The sequence below is a fragment of the Haemorhous mexicanus genome, chromosome 9, assembly GCF_027477595.1.
Source record: "Haemorhous mexicanus isolate bHaeMex1 chromosome 9, bHaeMex1.pri, whole genome shotgun sequence".
Taxonomy (NCBI): Eukaryota; Metazoa; Chordata; class Aves; order Passeriformes; family Fringillidae; genus Haemorhous; species Haemorhous mexicanus.
Window position 1 is genome coordinate 29,373,915 of NC_082349.1, and position 18,724 is coordinate 29,392,638.

The following is an 18,724-nucleotide window of genomic DNA, read 5'->3' on the forward strand; positions in this document are numbered from 1 at the left end:
CGGGCCCGCTCCCCAGCACCCAATTAAGAGACGTTGTTAACATAAATTAACATGCCCATGCCGTTTATTACTCAGAAACAAAGGTCGCACTATCTTCCGAGAGAAGTTTCTTGGTTGGATGAACGAACAACTGCTGGTGGAGCGCTCGGAATGGATGATGGCGTCAGTGCTGCATAGCCGGGGTTCGGACAGATGATGCCTGGTGCAGAACCCCTGTTGTTACCTCTCCGAGGCAGTCCTGTTGCACTGGCCAGGCTTCCCGTGAGGGCTGTGCTTCAGGAGAACTTCCCTGCCTGAGGTGGGGGCCCAAGGAAGCCTCCTGCCTGCTTGGTGGCAGCCCGGGAAGGAGCAAGGCCGAGCATCTTCTGGATGTTCTGCAACAACAGCAACACAGAACACGGCAGGTCAGAGTGTGGCAGGTGTGAAAAACGCCAATCGCTTGGTTTTAAAATTTTAAAAGTTTAATAGTAATAAAGTGGTTATAAAAATAGCAATATATATAATTAGAGTAATAAAAATTTTGGACAATTTGAGACATGAGACAACAGAAACAAAGAGTTAGGGACTTTCTGGGCAGCATAAGGACCCACGTTAACAGAGGATTAACCCTTAAAAGCAACAGCCTGTTGCATATTCATACACCTCATCCATGATGCATCAATTCCATTCAAACACAGGATTCTGTCTGGGCAGTGTCAGCTTCTTCCTCTGAATCCTAATGGTGTGGTCATGGCTGAGCACGGCAGGAAGAAGTTAATTTCTGATAATGGAGCAATAAATTCTCTTTCTCTGAAAGACTGAGGTGTCCTGTGGCTGCTATCTCGCTGCGAGTCCTTTCTTTAGGAAAAAAAGTATCCTACATAGCATAGTTTCTATTTTAACCTTATGTTATAACCTAAAACTATATTTAACACACTACTTAAGAAAATTAATAACTTTCTAACAATACACATATAATATTCATTTGAATATTTGCGAAAAGCCAATCATAAAATACACATTTTTCACAGCAAGGGAAACAAAGAGCAAGAAATCCTGACTCTGCTCACAGAACAGCTGGGCTTGGAAGGAAGCTCTGGACATCATCCAGTCCAACCCCCCCAGCCAAGGCAGGGTCACCTGGAGCAGGTGACAGAGGAACATGTCCAGGTAGGTTTGGAATGTCTCTGGAGAAGGAGACTCCACACCCTCCCTGGGCAGCCTTTCCCAGTGCTCTGCCACCCTCATTGTAAAGAATTTCTCCCTCACGCTGAGGTGAACTTCTTGTTGTTTAGTTCATTGCCACTGCTCCTCATCCTGTTTCGGGGCACCACTGAAGAGTTCTGGCACCATCCTATTGAAACCCACCTTTGAGATATTCACATGATAAGATTCCCTCTCAGTCTTTTCTGTGGACTAAACAGGCCCAGCTCCTGTAGACCTTTCCTCCTTAGAGATGTTCCAGACCCCAAATTATCTTTGTGGCCCTCCAGCAGCACAAGTAAAACCTCCCCACTTGTTTCAACAGATTCAGGTTCTCACCCACATATTCATAATCCATCTGGCTTCCCTAATATTGAATCTCTCTTCCTATGTGCTCAAACAGCTCAGCATGGAGCCAGACAAGAATGGCTGGGCCATTCTTCCCCAGCTCAACAAAAACCTCTGAACACCAAATCCATATTTTGGATGAGAATCCTTTCCCATTTTCAGCTACACACCCTGCAGTCGGCTGTCTTTACACACTCTATTTCCATAAAACACCACTGCAATTTAACTGCAGTGCAGGCTCCCAGCACTGCTCATGGGCAGACTCTGCAGCCCTCGGTTTTCCAAATTCCAGAAAGCACTGCTGGTGGTGGCCATGGGAGCTGGAGTCTCCTAATGCAGCTGGAATTTGGGACAGCAGCATGGCAACCAGAGCGTGTGCCAAGTGCAAGTCAGGAGCTTAAAGGAGAATTAACATGAATGCCTGTTAATTGTTCTGCACACAGAACAATGGGGCACTGGAGACATGCAGGATAACAGGACATATGGAGCAAACCCCAAAACCTGACTATTGGGATGACCTCATCTGCATCTGAGTGGGGTGTTTCAGTGGAAAACAACAAACAGGGGAAGAGCTAATTAGCAGAGCCAGGCATAAGCCAAAAAAAATCACAGCAAAATATTTAATCGTGAATGCTTTTCTTGATTTTTGTGGAATTTCTTTTAAATTTCACAACAGTGCAACTACAAAGAACCCTCAGTTCTTTCAGTTTCATCCTTCACTGTAAGTAAGTCCAGCTCAAGATGCTGCTTCTGCAGTGAGACACAGGGGAAAGAAGAAAAGAACTGTGTCCTCCTCGTGTCACCACCTGAGTGCTGGCTGTCGAGACAACAAAAGGAGGAAGGATTCTCTTCAAATCTGAGTGTCCTCTCCAAAATAACTGTCAGGATAGGTCAGACAGAAAGGGCACAGAGCTCAGAGCTCTTGAATTTTTTTTATCATGGAAGGAAAATAAACTAAAGAAAAAAAAAGAGGGAAATAGAAGGGGGGGAAAGGGGGGGGAAGGAGGGAAAAAGGAGGGGGAGAAAAGGGAAGAATGGGGAAAACAGAGGAAAAAAGGAGACAGTTTTGCAATTCCACAGTAGCTAAAATAAGATAAAATCAGGATTCATTTCAGCTGGAGATTTTGAAAAGGAAGGCTTCAACCCACACACAAGGAACACAAGAAGAGGAATCACTTCACATGGCATACATTAACCAGCCACTGGTTGATGTTCAGCAAGCAAATAGGTATGAAGGCATTAACTCCTTGCTCTGGTTCCTCCCCGTGTCTCCTGGATCAAGGCACGGACAGAAAGGAGCAGCCAAGGGGCAGAGCAAGCACACCAGAGGGTGCTGCAGAGCCAGCAGGACCTGTGTCCTGTCAGCTTCCAGCGGCTCAGCCGCGGAGCAGAGATCTAGCAGGGATCCAGGGCACCAAGGAAGCGTGCACTGCCTCCTCCCTGTTCCTTCTAGCAGGTGCTAAAGTTTATTCCAACTGCTTCAAGAGGAAGGGAGATGACAGTCTGTCTGTCTGTATTCCAGACTACAGACACTGTCCAGCATTACCCTTCCATGCAGTCTCCCCCTGCTCTGGAAGGCAGAAAGAATCACACACCAGCTCCAAAGCATGTTTTGCTGGACAGCAATCCTGAAACCTACACCTGGAAACACCAAAGATGGGGCAAGGTCCAGCAGAAACCTTGTCCCATCTGCCGTGGGCCACATTGGACAAGGAAATGTGCAGAGTCTGCTTCCAACACAAGCATGATCATCATCCTCAGGAGCAGGGAGGGAAGAGTAATATTTTAGGGATCCAAATTCCTCATCTGAGCTCTTCTGATCATCCCTCAAATGACTGCAGGAAGCACAGGAGCTGCTCCTGCTGTGGTCTTCAAACCCAGAAGAGAAGGCAGCAAGTGGCTCCCTGCCCTAAGACCAGGCTCTGTGGGAAGGTACAGTCCTGGCAGCAGGGATAATTGCTGGCTCCCCTTCCCACATTTACTGATTTTTGGTGATTTTTTTTTTGTTTTTTTTTTTGCTTCTCACCAAAATGTTTTCCCAAAGCAGCACCCTTTGGACAGGTACTTTGCAGATGCTGTTGTTCCTGGGGACCTGCTCCTGCTCCTGCTTTGGTCTTCAAACCCAGAAGGGACCTCAGACAAGGCAGCAAGTGGCTCCCTGCCTAAGACCAGGCTCTGTGGGAAAATACAGTCCTGGCAGCAGGGATAATTGCTGGCTCCCCTTCCCACTGGGAATACATTTTGGTGAGAAGCAGCCTAATCTACAGTTCAGATGTGTGTGAAAAGGAAGTGAGGAGCAGCAAACAGCCCAGGAACAGCAGCACATCCCTCTTCCCAACCAGCACAGGTGAAGGCTGGGAGCTCAGAACCAGGAGCAGCGACAGAGGATGTAACCCTGACACTGCAGCTCCCACCCAGCCCAGGAGCAGACTTTCCCAGCTGAAATCCCAACAGCTCAAGGACCCTTGGAAGGCCTCTCCCAGCAGCCCTCCCCTCTCCAAACAGGAAGGCAGGAGGAACTGGGGGACAGGATTTACGTGCCAGGGAGAGCTGGGAACAGCGCAAAGGAAGTTACTCACTGCGAGGTGACTATTTTGGGAGATGCTGGCCAGGTCACAGGCAGCAAAGCTTCCCAGTCAGTGTTTGAAGAGTTTCTCACCCCCACATGAAGAGAGTCCCTGATGCTGCTCCTGCCTGTCCCACTAATGTCACTTTAATCACCGCCCAGGCAGCCTCCCCTGCATTTCCCACCAGGTTGCTGTTTTTTCACACACACCCGAGTTCCTGCTCTACCTCTGAGCTCCACAGGAACATCTCTCTTCCCTGTCTTTGATGGTTTCCCAGGCTTTGAGGGAATTTAAGGAAAAACTGAGGCACTATGGTCTCCTTGGTTTGTTCACCTTTTCCCTGGTTTTTGGTACATGTGCACTCCTCCTCTTGTGTCAGCAGCATCAAGCCAGACACCAACTCCCACACCACTTGTCCTCCCCAGGGCCAGCACCTGTTTTGAAGCCAACCTGGCAAGATTTCCCCTCCTGCACACAGTGAAATACAAAGGCTCACAAAGCCCTCACCTCCAAGGTGACTGAAAGCATGAAGTGCAAGTCTGGCACCATTTTAAGCCCTTAATTACTTTCTTGCCCTCTCCCCCAGCCTGTCACAGCTCTGAACTCCTCTTCCCAATGCTGTTATCACCTAGGTTCTTTCAAATGGCAATAAAGCCAAGAGCAGGATGCCAGCAGGAATCACAGCTTCAGTTCTGACCTCTTGTGCAAACTAAGGTGTCCCAGCCCTTCCCTGGAGCAGCAAGGAGGAAGAAGCTGAGGGGCCTGACAGCTGCAGAAGTGCAGGAATTGTTACCCATGATCACGTAGATAATGCAGCACTGTGAAGATTGCAGTCTCACACCCTACTCCAGAGCAATAAACTCACTCTCCTCCTCCACAGGGACATCATAAGGAACTCTCAAGCACAAGGGCAATTTTTTCCCAGAAGTTTTATCGAGAGCTCAACCCACTGCAAAAAGGTTGGCATTTCTGCCCCTCAGTTCACTGTGCCCACCAATTTCACCATATAAAGCATCAGGAAATACCCAGCATTAGAATTAACCACAGGAATTATATTTTTGAACTAAACAAATGAGGGATTTTTCAGCAAGAGAGTTCCCCAGTCAACCCAAGGGGTACAGGGAAATCTTGCTGGTGGTGCTATTTAGTTTCCTGTCATAATCTGCAACACTGAAAAGAAAGGACTTTCCATGTAACAGGTAACACAGAGCAGCACCAGCCAAGATTGCCTGAAGGAACAGCATCAGACCACAGCATTCCAGAATTCTGGAGGGTGATCTTAAGATCTCAGTATGTCTCAGTGCTTTCAAAGCAGCAAACCCTTCTCTAGCCACTGGGAAGTGAAAGTTTGTCTTGCAGCAAAGACAGTGAGGAAGCCCCTGCCTGGCCTTTGGTGAAGCTGGGCCTGCTTGGAGTGAGGGGTGCCCAGATGAACCCCCAGATGTTCCTCTCAGCATAAATGATTCTACAATTCATTATCTGCTTTTGCACAAGACCAGGCTGGGATCCATTTCAGCAAAAACACCCAGTACAAAGGGCTATGGGGAATTCCATCCACCAGCAAGCACTTTGTGGCTAAAGGAACTCTGCTATGGAGCTGCTCCATCAAGCTCAGCCCAGCTCCTGGCATTACACACCCCCTCCCTTTGCTGATCTGATTTAAGTCAAAGTTTCCTTGGCACCCCTGAGGAAAAGCAACAAGAGGTTTAAGGAGAAAAGCAGTGAGAATTCAGGAAGTGAATCAAAGAAAAGGGAAATATGAATACAGAAGGGAAGGTAATTTGCAGCTAGTTGCACCAGCATTCATCCAGAGTATATTAACCTATCCCCAGCACCCTGTGGGGAAAGTGGAAAACAAAACAGACTTCTTGTTGCACTGAGAAGGCCCTGTTGTCCTCCCCAGCTGTTCTGCCACTTGAGCTGCCAGTGAACCTTCCTGAACAGGTCCCTTATCCTCATCCTCTTCCAAAAGGTGGGACAATGGAGCTTTGCTGGAGAGCTCTGTGGAGCCTACTCTTGGCTTACCATACCACACCCCCTCTCTGTGCCACGTCCCTAATGCTGGGAGAGACTTGACACCAAAGGTAGAGTTTTTAAGACTCTGAAAAAAATCAGGCAGCCAGCAACAACTCTTCCCTCACTTTTCTAGCAACTTTATGGACTGATGAAACTTTTATAGAGCTGCAAGCCACCTAGAAAGAACCCCCTAAAGATGCTGCTGTTTGTAAAGATGCACTTATTGCTGTAAAGTTGTAATTACTAAGGAGCAGGATTTAGATCAGCTTCTCATGGAGACAATCTCTTGGTATGACAATCCACAAAGTTATCACACAGGTCAGGAATCCATTTCTGCCAACTCTGTCCCAGAGCCCTGGTACAAGTCTCCAGCCAGGTATTCCAGGCCCATCCAGGACAGCGATTTTAATGATCCCAACCTAGAATTGCTTTGAATATGAGGCACAGGAATGAAGAGAAACACAGAAACCACAAACAGATCCAAGATTACACGTGCACTACTCCTCTTCCTGGATGGGGATATGCTTTCCCTGCTCCAGGGAAAGTGTACTCACCTGTCTGATTGACATGGTGCAGAGAATGTAGAGGAAGATGAAGGAGCAGTCAGTGTAATCCTCACCCAGGAGGTTGCGGTGGGAGAGACCTTGGATGTATGAGAGGGGGATAAATGGAAGCTTTGCCACCACTCGGCCATCAAATCTGGAAAAGAGAGCACTGGATCACCACTGGAGACAGCAGAAGAGGTTTTGGATATGGAAAGAACAAGCAAGCATCTTCAACAGGCCACCAGAGCAGGTAAGGCAACATGGAAAGCTAAAAGGCCTTCTCCAGCCCCTCTCCACACACTACACCAAGGAGGATAAAGACATCTCTCTCTCCAAGCCCTCCACAGGGTAGGATTCCCTCAGGAACAATTTTACCATAATCTAAGTGTTTCCTAGTGATTTAAGTGATCAACTGGACAAGCTGCTGCTTCACGAAATCTCAGTGTTTTGCAGTTTTCTGGTGCACTTTATTTCCAAGTCAGATTTAGCAGATCACTTCCCAGAACACAGTCAGCACTTCAATAAAAGATGAATGACTGTCACCCTGCTGTACTGCAGTTACTGCAACAAGACAGACCCTTTGCTTCAAGCAAAACAGCAATTTTTAAACCAGAGCATAAATCAAAGACACCTTTTCCTTCCCTGGAGCAGCGGGGCTCCTCAGGATGCACAGGAACACCTGATAGCCCCAGTTTGTCTGCATTAGCTGTGGGGATGAAGGCAGTGCAGAGGCAGGATGATACTGCATATTCCCAGAGCATGTCCTGCTCCTGGAATCCCTCCAGGCCCACATTCCAGGGCATCAGGCTGAGTGTGAATTTTGGCCAGTTAGCAAAGATTTCTCCCAAGCCAGACCAGTCAACCCAATCTTTTGATGTAGATGTGTACGATGCCTCATCAGCATGTGCATATTTGGATGTTATTTTCTCTGCATGTGCTGATTTTCGAACAGGTGTTTCTTGTTTCAAGAGATCCTAAATGAGCTTTCTTTCCTGTGGAGATGCATTCACACAGCCACGGCTCAAACACACGCCAACTTTGTTTACATCTCACAGGCAGTTTGGCAAAAGAGCTCAGAACGGATGTTTATCTCCCTGGAACATCCCCCAGTGGCTTAAAATTCTGCGTTATTCCTGCTGTGAGAATGACAAGTACTTCAGCAGTAGCACCCTCAGGTACCTGCTTTTAATTCCAGCAGGTTTTCACAGTTATTAAGAGGTACCAGAATGCACAACTCCTAGAGTAAGGCAGGGAAGTGATGGCATTAAAAAGTTCCTGGCAAGAGAAAATTGAGACACACAGAAGGTAATTTCTGCCCCAGGTGAAATCCCTGCTGGCTTGGAGGCCACTGCTGCTGCAGATCTCACTGCCAGAATGAACCTTTTAAGCCACAACAGTCCCTCAGCTGTTTGTCTTGGGCACAGCATTCTGCTCTTTGGATCTAAACCAGCCTTGCTGACACTTCCACATCCTCCCAGCATGGTCCAACCTGCTGCTCCAGCACTGCTGACACTCCAGGAATGACAGGGAAACCATCCCAGTGATTTACAGTTTGGCCAAGGGGGCACTTGGCAATGGTGAGGTGCTCAGACAGAGTAGCAGCATCTGCAAAGTACCTTTCCAAAGGGTGCTGCTTCCACACAATTCCTGCTCCTTTTTTCCCCAACAGCCACGAACTCATTCAAGAACAGGAAAAGCAGCAAATGTGGCCACAGCCATTGCAGGTGTCAGCCACCCTTTTCCTCCTTTTCCTCCCACACCCACAAGTGCCTCCATGGATACTCCTGGATACTCCTGCTGCTCAGACTGCCTCTAAAGAAAGAGGCAGTTAAATAAATTATATGCCCCAAGGCTGACATCAATTCTCTGCTCAGCAGCATGGTCTCTGTGGGCAAGAATCCCCAAAAGAGGAACAAGACAAGAAAACTTGGTAGAAGTTTATTGGTTTCTTCTACCTTTTTTTTTTTTTTTAAATTTAATATCTATGGAAGGAGGAGCCATATAGAATTTAACCCAAACCAACCCCTTCCTAAAGCTCTTATCAAACTTACAGTTCTGTAGAACTTGTTAGTCACAGAATACTCAGAGCAACTGCCTCTTCCCCCTCTAGGAAAGTGGGCACAGTGGGGTAAAGCGTTTTTAGTTTGTTTTTCAGTCTGCTTTAGGGGCAGGTGTTGGTGTTTGTACCCAAAGAGCAAGGCAAGCACTTAGAGGTCTCAAGTGCAACCCTACAAATACCCCCTCAGACCCCTCATTGCTCATGATGCACCTCCAGCCCTGCAGTGAAATGAGACATCACTGACTCAAGACTGTACCCAAATTTTAAAATCCTCCAGTGCTAGGCTGCTTTGCTCTGCTCAGAATGCTGAAGTCTGACTCAGCTGAATAAATAAAGGATCCACACAGTGGCACTTCTGTTATTATGTTACCCCATGTTTGCAATTGATCCACCCACAGATCTCCAGTAAAATAACAATTGACTGTATCCTGGGGACTGCCAGCACAGAAGCCAAAGGCTTTGGTGTCCAAGAATGTAAATTCCTGTTTGCAGGGCAAGGATACTGCCCAGATATCAAGCAGCTTCCTAAAGGTTATCCTAAGAATATTCATGTCATCTTCAGATTTAACAGCCAACAGTTCATATTACAAGTAATATGTACTGTAATACATATTAATACATACAAGTTTTTTAGAAGTCAAGCACAGCCTTTCAGATTTGCATATTTGAAACAAAGCTGTCTACAACCATGCAAACCAGTTTGGGGTTTCTTGTCTGTTTGTTTTTTTAAACTACACCCATCCCAGGTCACTCTTAAAACAAGTGATGCTTGGAGCCCATGCCTGGACCTGTTTGTATCTGAACTCTGATTTCCTCAAGTAGGGCAACAACAAACTCTGCAATTACAGCTCATGTCTAAGGGCAAGGCAGCTGACCCAGTTTTATTTGCAAGAGCACTCTTTGGTCACACCATTACAGCAAAGCCAAAGCAGCTGAAGACTGAAGATGTTTGCCTGACATGCACCAAACTTGCCCTCACCAGGATGTTCCCATGCAGAAAAGATATTAAAGCTGTGTCTAGACTGAATGCAATTGGTTCAGTTTGGTTGTGCTCAGTACTCAATGCTCCCTCTTGAGCAGAATGTGTATGTGATGACCAAACCACCACATCTTCAGATGAAGTATGATCCATTTATTCATTTGTGGCTCTTGGCTGGACAATGTCACTCTTAACACTTAAGTGATGAAGGGAAGGTGGAAAATATGTTCACCATAAAAATTTCAGAAAACAATGCAGGAAGCTGATACTTACATGGAGTTGAACATTCCCATCAAGGCAGTGAAGCAGAAGCCGATGGCAAACATGGATTTCATCCGAACCTGTGAAAGGTCAGAGAGATTTAAAACAACAGGCCCACACGGAGGGCCTGTTGTTTTAAAACCAGGCTTTGTACAGATCACTGAAATCAACAGGGAAAAGGATGGCCCAGGACATAGAGGGGCTGTGAAAATGACTGGAGAAGTTCCCAGGAGACTGGGTACAAAGGCAGCCACTGATGGCAAGTGCTGCTGCAGGGAGACAAAACCAAAAAGTGCTCAAGAATTTTCCTGTCACCTTGCACAGGCTGGTTTTATTTTTTCCTTAAGCCTATAAAACCCACCAGGGGGATTCCCAGGGGACTCCCAGCAGGGGATCATTACAGTGACCAAAGTTATAGGAAGCCACAAAAATTAATTCTACGTTGAAAAAACATCATGGAAACTGAACAAGATGAAAATAGCAAAGGTTTGGCATGAGATGAGGCAGTAACTCTGTGGCTCATACTAATATCTCTAGTTATTTGAGAAAATCCAGAAGGACCTTTCCAGAGGAAAAGCAGCTTTGTCTGCCAACTGAAAAAAGTCTTTCTGTTGGGAAACTGACTGAAATGTCCAGCAGTTGGGAACTGGCTTTAAATTTTCATACCATTGACAAGTCCCTGTTGTTATTCTTCAGTTTCTCTTCTTGTCTCTCTGGAAAGACAAAACCAACAGTTATAATCAGTTATGTCAACCTAGAAACCAGAGTGTTTTCATTTCCAGGAAAACTTAACCTCTTTGGCTCTCCAAACAAACAACACTTCCAAAATCAACTCCAGCTCTCTTTGCCAGACAGTAGAAAGTGAAAAACTGCACATAGCCAACTGCTTCTCCACCACAGCAACATGCAGCAAGCCAGGCACAAAGAGAGGAGGCAGCTGGAATCACACATTCAGCACTTTTGAAAGAAATGCACCCAATGTCAGATTTGCTAACTCAACCAACTCACACAGGAGCATGAGCACTGCTGCCAGGAAACAAAACCAGTGCCCCTCTAGCACAGTTCCCAAAGCAGTGATCAATTTGCTGCACACCATCATAAATACATTGAATAAGTAAGGCTTTCCTTCTGGAGGTCTCCAAAGGGAAAACCATGCACAGAGCTGGGAGCTGCACCTCAGCAATGCCAAAATCCTGCTGGTGTTAATAATGAATTTTGAACTCTTCTCCTCTTCTCACACCTAGGAGATTCTCCAAAGAGGAAAGAGATCTCCTGCATGAAATTCAGTAATGAGTGTATTACTGTGCTTTGCAGGAAATACTATGAAAATTTAGTCTGTCCTTAAATCACCACAGACTTCAAAGATACTCAGATTTCAAGAGGGCATTTTTCATGTCCCTCACTGGAGGGCTGCTCTGGCCTTCAGCATTATCCACTATCTGTCACCTTTCCTGCCTTGGATGGATCCAGAGGGGCAGCCAGGGCTGGGAAGCAACAGCCAGCTGAAGTGAGGATGTGGACAATGTAGGAATATCCAAAGAACAGCATGAGTGAAAAGGGGAGGGTGTAGAAGGACTGCCAAGGCCTATCCAGCATCGGAATTTTGAGGGATCCCCACTGAAGTTTCAGTACTAGAGGCCCACAGCTCAGAAACTCCAAAATTCTCTCCCAAAGCCTCTGCTAAACACAAGGACTCAAAGTCAGTGTTATAAAAAGCAAGAGCAACACCCCTACCCAATCCCTTAGAAGCCTCTTTGCTATTTCCACTTGCTCCTAACTACAAGCCATCCCCTCTGGCAGGAACCTTTCAGACACCTGTTTCCTGAGCAAGGTAGAAAGTTGTGTCCTGGGACATTTCAGCAACCACAGGCCAGCTCTTCAGGAATCACATTTGGCACAAATACTTGTTTTTTCCCCTCTGCTGCATAATTAGCATCTATTTAGGTGGGCTAAAGGTTACAGGGAGGAAAGAACACAGCTCTGATTGCCCAATATACCTGACCTGTCTCTCACCTATTTCTACAGATTGAAAATGAACACGTTCTGGGTGATCTACCAACTTAAATCAATGGTCTATTCCTCTCCAAATCACACATCAACAGCCTGCTAAGCACTTTGCTGGGTAGTTTACAGTTGGGTAAAGGCACAGAGAAAGAGGACTGGGTTAACAAACAGCTCCCTGGAGTCCAAAATCATCTTACTCTGCTCATTGGAACACAAACCATGAGGTCACAGGGATAGAGATTTGCCAGGACTGGGGGTTTTCATTTTGTTTTAGTTGTGCTGTCCATCCAGCACTCTTGTGCACTCCTGGGAATGTCACGAGTCTGTCTTTTCTTCCAGAAGCACATGGACACAGAAAACAGTAGCAAGGTTTAAGCTAACAAATCATCCCTTTAAACTGAAATGACAGAAGGCTACACCAGTGCTAAAGGTGTCCTGTTCCAGCAGCGCCCAAGGTGATCTAGACACAATGTGACAATCTCTTCATTTCACAGTTAAAAATAAAGGTTTTTAAGTAGGAAACACCAAATTAAGCCTTCCCAAGCTACTTTCCCCCTAGCTCCTTGTGCACAGGCATGATTCATCCCTTATGAAACCAAGTAGTATCATCCACACACCTCCTGTCTTATTCTGTGTGCAGAACAGATGGCAACTGAGGCAGGTCTGTACCACAGCTGCTACTTATCCATAAAGCCTCAGCTCAATATTTACTTTTTGTTAACTAAAATGATAGAACTTGGAAAAACTCCAGCACGAGTAGATTTGCTGTGACAACAATGCCCCATCTTGCAGAATGATTTGACATCCAGTAAGTTCCTGAGATCAGAGATTTCAGCTTAACAGCTGTGAGTCATTTTCTGGAAGTCCAGTGTGACATTTAGGTCTGATTTTTCAGGAATACCAAGAATTCATCTTTGCCTGAACACAAATGAAATACTGAAGTTATGCAGCACTTGTTAAAAAAAAGGGAAAAAAAAAAAATCAGTGTCAGAATCTTAGGCTTGGCCAGCAAGCATCACAGCAAACAAAATCAGTGGTCGTTTCCTAAGTTCTGATCTTTGTCCCTTTGTGCTTTGTTTTCCATCTGCAAAACAAGATTATTTCAGTGTATAAAAACTGCTGGAGCATCTGAAGTCCTCAGATTCTACTGTTTATTGGTTTAGTCCAAGCACAAGTCAAATATTGTCTGCTAGGAACACTAGGCTTGGATGGTGCCCTGCAAAAAAGTCATTGTCACACTTTCCTTATTTAATGTTATCTGCAGTTGTTGCATATGGTCACTTTCAAAGTGGCCTTATCCACCAAGCAGTGTTCATCCCACGCAGGGATTAGTCAAGATTAAGAACTGAAATGCACAAGAGGAAGCATTTTGGCTCCTGTCCCTTCAGGAATCTAACGACAACAGGTTTTCTACCTAGGAAGAGCTGTTTGAAGATGTGTTTATAATTTCCAAGCTTTGTACAGATCAAATGACTAATCCAGCTACCTGGTGTTACAGAGGAATGAGGAAACCAACTCCCAGGAGCTCTCAAAAGTGTTCCTGCCACGATCTCTGTAATAACTTAACTGAGCTTTGCTGCACGTTGCGAGTCCTGCAGATGGCAGATCCTCCTAAAACCTTTAAACTTCTCTTTACCCTGTTCTTGCTTAGTTCAGTACTTAAAGAGTTATCCTAAGCCAGAAAGAACTCAGCTTACTGACAAAGAATAGAAAAATGAATCACTGCCTAAAATTGAGCAAAACTGTTTTATCAAGATTGAAATTAATCTAAGCATGCTTACAGTTACTGTGAACATCTTCAGCTCTAAAGTGTTCAAATGAAGGGGAAAAAAAATCACAATTTGAGTCCTACAGCTACAGCAAGGTGCCATGCACTGCAGCAAAGAGCTTTGATAGCTGAAGTTAATAACAGCCATAGATTTCAAGGCTAAAATGGGAGAAAAAGTCAGGGAGCTCAGCAAGAGGTGCTGGTCCTGCCAGTGATCCACCCATCTGACCAAAACCATCAGGAGGCTGGGTGTCTCCTGCCTTGGAAGAGTAAGGCAAATGAAGAAATAGCCTTGTAAGGAAGGAAAGGATAATCACTTCCATCAGTCTCTCAACTTTCCACCATTCTTGAGGTGCCAGTCTTACCTATCTTCTTTTTCTGCTGTCGGCCTGCTGATTCAGTTATGGTTTCCTTCTTCTTTTCCACTGCAAAATGAAAAGATACTCCATCATTTCTGCACAGTGATACCACCACACCTTTTCCACACACCAGACAGAACATTTTAGTCCTCTGCAGAGCAGGGGCACAAAAAGCAGCTAAGTAGGGCTAAGAACATGCTCAGAATCAGTAAGTTATCAACTACCTACACCAATCACTTTAAAACTATAATTCAAAAAAAAATCAAAACCCTGGATAAGATACAAACATATTTAAAGGGTTAAATTTGAACTCTGTCAAGAACCCATGGCACTGTGGACTGAGCAGTCTGGGGACAATTTTGGCTCAAGCTACCCTTGCTGATTTGTCATTAGTATCAGACAGTACTTTTGATTCAGCAAGTGGAATGAAAAGAGCTTTGTGGCAAGCTCTGCTCCTGATTATCTGCAGTGGGAAGCAGAATACAGGAAAGTCTGTGTTCTTCTCCATCCCTTCTTCACAGGCAGGCATTCTCAGGGGAAATGCTGCCCAAGCAGGCAGCCACAGCCTCTCCATTCTTCAATTCATTAGCACTGAAGCACTTCCAGTATTTTAAAGAAGAAGCCTAAGGTCAAAGGTACTAAAACCCCACATGAGACATGCACCTAGCACCTGCCACCAACCACCACTGTAGCAAAGTAGGCCAGCAGAGCCAGCACAGGGACAGGGGAACACAGCAAATGTGCTGCTCAGCTGCAAAGGAGGTTTTGGGACAGCAAAAAGGGCTTTTCCAGGAACAACAGACACCTTCATTCAAGACCTATAACAAGAGTACAGAGAGCAAGGATGATGAAGCATGACCATGGTCTAACAACCTTTTTTACTTTAAACTCTGTATTTATTCAAAGTGCAAGTACCACATCCACTTTACCAACAAAGAGCCTGGGCTCACTGTCAGCTCACAGACACCTGAGTGCTGGGGCTGCCCTCCCTTGTGGAGCAGCAGCTCAGCACAGCCCTGGTCTCACAGCCCAGGGGAAATGCAGCCAGCCAACCTCCCAAGCCACAGCAGGATCTGGAGAGCTGCCTTAGAAATGCCTGTGAGTCAGTCACAACTGCTCAGAAAATCACATCAGCTCAGACAAGTCACCTCAACATCATCACTCCATGGCAACAGAGGAGGAAACAATTGCTTTTCCCAAGGAACAAGAGGATCTCTGGTGGGCAGGGAGGAAAACAGGGATCTTGTGTCCCCAGGGGATACTGGAGAGAGGTGTCAGATGCCACAATGCACCCAGGGCTCACAGAATGCTGTCTCCATAACCTTCCCTGTGCCAAATCCAGCTGAGAAACCCCATCAGCCCATCCTGCCCTGGTGCACATCACCCCACAGCCCCAGCCCCAAACTCTAGGCAGTGCTGTTAAGACTCGTGCCAAGCCCCGGGAGCTCCCAGCCCCAGTTCCCTCAGGACTGCCCGTGGGAACATCCAACAAATCAGAAATTCCAGGGACAGCTTTCAGCCTTGTCCATTTAGCCCTTCATTCACCCAGAACAATCCCTGCAGCAACCTCAGGCAAGGCTGAGCCTCTCCCGAGGAAGGAGAGGACAGGAAGAGATGAAATTAAGGAGTAACAATGTCTGCTCAAGCACACTACCCAGCCCCTTTGTTTTTGCAAATCCTAAGGATCTGCTAGGACTCTCACGGGAGAGCTTAAAGGTCTCAAATGTGTTTTTTCCTGTTTCAGATGTGTTAGATAACAGTTGAAAGGTGTGGCTCAAGTGGTCCACTTGGCAAGCTGTAAGCCCTCAGGTCAGCCAGCTGTCCTCAGCACAAGAGGGGAAGGGAAAAAAGCAAAGCTGAATTTTTACCGACTCCTTATTCAGCTTCACCTTTTATGTTGTTGTTGTTGGGGGTGGGGAATCAAACAAAGAGTTCAGAAACTAATTGAGACACATGAACCCTTCATCACTCCCTTCACAGATGACAGCCTAGACACCAGGAGAGCTATATAAGCAAACAGCATCAAACTCTTTCAGCAGTCACTAAGCCCTAGAGATTAAGCCCTGCTAACTGCTTTTGGAACTGAGCAGCACAAACACAAGAGGACCCTAAATCTGCAGCTGGGTTTCAACTCCTTCTCTAAGTTGGTCTTCTGGGGCTAATTCCATCCCACACACAGGAGCAGTGGGATTCAAGTGAGGCAGGCAGGGATGCAATCCCCATCTGCTCCTGCTGTGGTGACAAAAGCCCCAAAAGAATGTGGGGGCTGTGACACAAACATGACTGCACTTCAAACTTCCCAGGGGAAGGTGGAATAAGCTGGGCTGCAGAGAGCAAGGTGTGATAATATTGTTCTCCCAGCATTAAAGAGCACTGACACCATAACGAGATGCCTGTAAGGTAAAACCAGCTCTGTTTTGGCTCCAGCTGAGGAGTGCTGACTCTCACAGCTGTAACTTGGGCAGAGTGGACACAGCTGAGGTTAAAAGGTCAGAACTTCTCAGCTGAAACTTGGCTTCTGATACAGACAGGTCCATTTAAACACTCCATGCTCCTGTTCACCATTTCTCTCAATATCTGATGCAGATCTGACTGCTCACCCTCAGCTCCCTTTTCCCTTCTCCCCTCATACTTTGTTTACCCCCTCCCAGACCTCCTCTCTTTGGCATGAACTTATTTCCTAATATTTCCTAACCTATTTGCTTCCAGTTTACATTAGGATAATTTGGTTTTACATCAGCTGATTGCTCAGACCTTTCTATGATGGCTTTGCCCTTACTCACCCCCCACCATCAACCATCACTTTTAACCTTTACATAAAATATTTTTACCTCGTGGTATTCATTATTCAACCCTAACTCTTCCTTTCTACAGACCTCAAATTCTCCTCTTCGCCCCTGAAAGGCAGAAATTGCATCTTTGAACTTGTGTTTCAGACATTCTGAATGTATTTCAGATATTTATTTCAGACACTGGCTGCTGATGTGCATAAAAAAAAGATGCCAGGACCAATCTCTTACTCCCTCCTGTCCTCCACTGACAGAAAAGGCAATTTACACAAGGCAAAAAGGTCTTTGGCTGAGCTTCTTCCAGCAAAAAAAAACCCAGAATAAGCCCCTGGTGAGTACTCACATTTTTTGCTCTGCTTTTCCACTTCAGCCTTTAACCTCTTGTATTTGTCTGTGCGATAGACCAGCACCCAGGTTATACCTGAAACAAACACTCAGCCAGGAGCCAGGCAAGGAAAATCCTCCTGCAGCAATGCTGCTAGCAGGGAGCAAATCCTGCAGCAATTCAACTTTATGTCTACTAAACCCCTGTTCTGTTAGAACCCAGCCAAGGGAGCACAAAGCATCAGCAAACTGCACCATCCCTTCCCCTCAAACCCCCATTCCAAGTTCCAGGTAAAATGGAAGTGGAACATAAACCACGAAACGAGCTATAGATGTGAAACTAAAACAAGTTTTTAGCTGTTTTGCAGGTGTGGGATGAAGATCTGGGGACAGGAGTTATAAAGGGCATTTAGGGATACAGCACAACACCAGAAACGGGACCTGGGACTTGTGACTACCCCAAAAGCAGCACTTCCCTAAAAATCTGCCCCTGCTTCAACCACTGACATCTAAAAAACCTTTTCCAGCTGCTGAAACCACTATCACTGCAAGGCCAGGCGATTCCCTCACATCCTTCCCACAACACCTATGGGGGAAACCACTCCGTCCCCTGTCACCCTCCAACAGCCTCCCTCCCTCCCTCCCTCCCTCCTGCAGGCAACAACCCCAGCTCAAAGCGCTCTGCACCGCAGCTCAGCGCTGACCGGGGGCATTCCCCGCCGTCCTCTCCGCGAGGAGCCCCAGCCGACCCCGAGCCCCGTTCCACAGCCTCCCTCTCCTTCCCCCGCTGCCGGGAGCTGCCGGCCGCACTCCGCCCGGCTCACCCTCGGCCAGCAGCGCGGTGCAGACGGAGATAAACACGATGAGGAGGGTGTCGGCGAACATGGTGCTCATGGTGCTGCTGCCGCCCCCGACCCGGTAACACCGCCGCGCACCCGGAACTGCACCCGCCACCCGGAAGCTGCCTGCCCCCGTTGCCTAGCAACACCCGGAAGCGACGACATGCACTTCCGGCTGGCGCCGCCGGCTGCGCGAGAAGCCGCGGGAAGGGCGAGGGGCGGGGCATGCGCGGCGGGCTCTGCTGTGATTGGACGAGGCGGCTGCCAATCTGTATGTCGTGGCGGTGGCCCCGCTCCACAGCGGGGCTGAGGGAGGGTCGGTGTCATGGCGGGGTCTGCAGCCGGCTCTTGCCGCGGCCCGGCCCAGTCCCGCACACCGGGCCGCGATTCAGGCTCACAGAATCGGTTCGGTGGGAAAAGACCTCCGCCATTGTGAAAAACGCCAATCACTTATTTTTTAAAATTTTAAAAGTTGAAATAAAATTGTTATAAAAATAGTAATATAATTAGAGTAACAAAAATTTTGGACAATTTGGATTAGGACAAATATGAGACAATAAAAACAAAGATTTAAAGACAGCCCAGGTACCTTTTTCTGGGCAAAATAAGCCTGAAAAAGGACTCACGTTAGCAGAGGATTAACCCTTAAAAGCAACAGCCTGTTGCATATTCATACACCTCATC

General features: G+C 46.7%; 1 protein-coding gene across 1 annotated transcript; it reads right to left on the bottom strand.

Moving 5' to 3' along the window:
• Positions 1–46: 46 nt before the first annotated feature.
• Positions 47–18,184, bottom strand: TMCO1 (transmembrane and coiled-coil domains 1). Its single transcript, XM_059854726.1, has 7 exons — positions 18,026–18,184; positions 17,221–17,298; positions 14,095–14,154; positions 10,624–10,670; positions 9,970–10,037; positions 6,668–6,812; positions 47–374 (listed from the first exon to the last, which is right to left on the bottom strand). The coding sequence occupies exons 1-7, from the start codon at positions 18,093–18,095 to the stop codon at positions 276–278; spliced, it is 567 nt and encodes a 188-aa protein (XP_059710709.1). The 5' UTR covers positions 18,096–18,184; the 3' UTR covers positions 47–275.
• Between the last annotated feature and the right edge of the window lie 540 nt (positions 18,185–18,724).

Excerpts from the sequence above, each read along its gene's own strand:
- TMCO1 (XM_059854726.1), bottom strand. The coding sequence starts at position 18,095 with ATGAGCACCATGTTCGCCGACACCCTCCTCATCGTGTTTATCTCCGTC. Across the intron at positions 10,671-14,094 it reads ACAGCAGAAAAAGAAGATAG|AGAGACAAGAAGAGAAACTG; the intron begins GTAAGACTGGCA and ends TTGTCTTTCCAG. Across the intron at positions 375-6,667 it reads GCACCATGTCAATCAGACAG|AACATCCAGAAGATGCTCGG; the intron begins GTGAGTACACTT and ends CTGTTGTTGCAG.